Source organism: Naegleria gruberi (genome assembly GCF_000004985.1).
Source record: "Naegleria gruberi genomic scaffold NAEGRscaffold_45, whole genome shotgun sequence".
Classification (NCBI taxonomy): Eukaryota; Heterolobosea; class Eutetramitea; order Acrasida; family Naegleriidae; genus Naegleria; species Naegleria gruberi.
Window position 1 is genome coordinate 347,317 of NW_003163282.1, and position 1,130 is coordinate 348,446.

Below are 1,130 nucleotides of genomic sequence, written 5' to 3' on the forward strand. Positions count from 1 at the left end.
GATTGAAGTGATGTATTTGATAGAGTTGATCTGACCTGTCTTTCTCTAAAGTCAACCATAATATTTCAACATTTACCTTCCCATGGTACCATTTCTGATTTTTATGATATGAAATTGAATTCTACATCATTATATATCATCTACATCATGTTGGTAAAGTTTCAATAGGTGGTCCTTTTTCAAGATTTCCACCTTTTCATCATAGTTGACCATATGATGGTTGAGGGAAGAAATCTTTAAATATGAAAGTTAAAATAAATTTGATATTCGATGTTTACTCATCAAATGGAACATTTTCATGTCAGGATTCAATATGTTTTGATGAGAAACTAAAAAGTTATTGTTGACCTCTTGTACTTCACAACTTCCCTTTTCACTTCATACTTTTATACCTACAGACATGAACCTTTGAAATTTCATATGAAAGTGATTATAAATGTTGTTAATGATGATATAAACTATATAATCTCATTAAAGGATTTCGAAATTATTATTCTTCCTATGGTTTCATTTATGAAATTTTAATCTGACTCTATTTAAAAAGTTAATATTTTATAAATTGAAAAACTAAATATACCACATTGTTCTACTCATCATTAGCTATCGAATGATATAAAATTTAATGATATTTGAATAAGTTTATAATTTTGGGTTAGGGTTTGAACGTTGGGTTTAGAAGAATTCTATTTTTAGGTTTTGGGTTTGGGTTTGGGTTTGGGTTTGGGTTTGGGTTTGGGTTTGGGTTTGGGTTTGGGTTTGGGTTTGGGTTTGGGTTTGGGTTTGGGTTTGGGTTTGGGTTTGGGTTTGGGTTTGGGTTTGGGTTTGGGTTTGGGTTTGGGTTTGGGTTTGGGTTTGGGTTTGGGTTTGGGTTTGGGTTTGGGTTTGGGTTTGGGTTTGGGTTTGGGTTTGGGTTTGGGTTTGGGTTTGGGTTTGGGTTTGGGTTTGGGTTTGGGTTTGGGTTTGGGTTTGGGTTTGGGTTTGGGTTTGGGTTTGGGTTTGGGTTTGGGTTTGGGTTTGGGTTTGGGTTTGGGTTTGGGTTGGGTTTGGGTTTGGGTTTGGGTTTGGGTTTGGGTTTGGGTTTGGGTTTGGGTTTGGGTTTGGGTTTGGGTTTGGGTTTGGGTTTGGGTTGG

The 1,130-nt window shown here is 35.9% G+C and overlaps 1 protein-coding gene across 1 annotated transcript; it reads right to left on the reverse strand.

The window, feature by feature from the left end:
• Positions 1 to 689: 689 nt before the first annotated feature.
• Positions 690 to 1,130, reverse strand: NAEGRDRAFT_51509 (uncharacterized protein; the record flags this gene model as incomplete). Its single annotated transcript, XM_002673686.1, has 1 exon — positions 690 to 1,130. A coding segment is annotated over one exon (441 nt), but the record flags the coding sequence as incomplete, so codon positions are not given.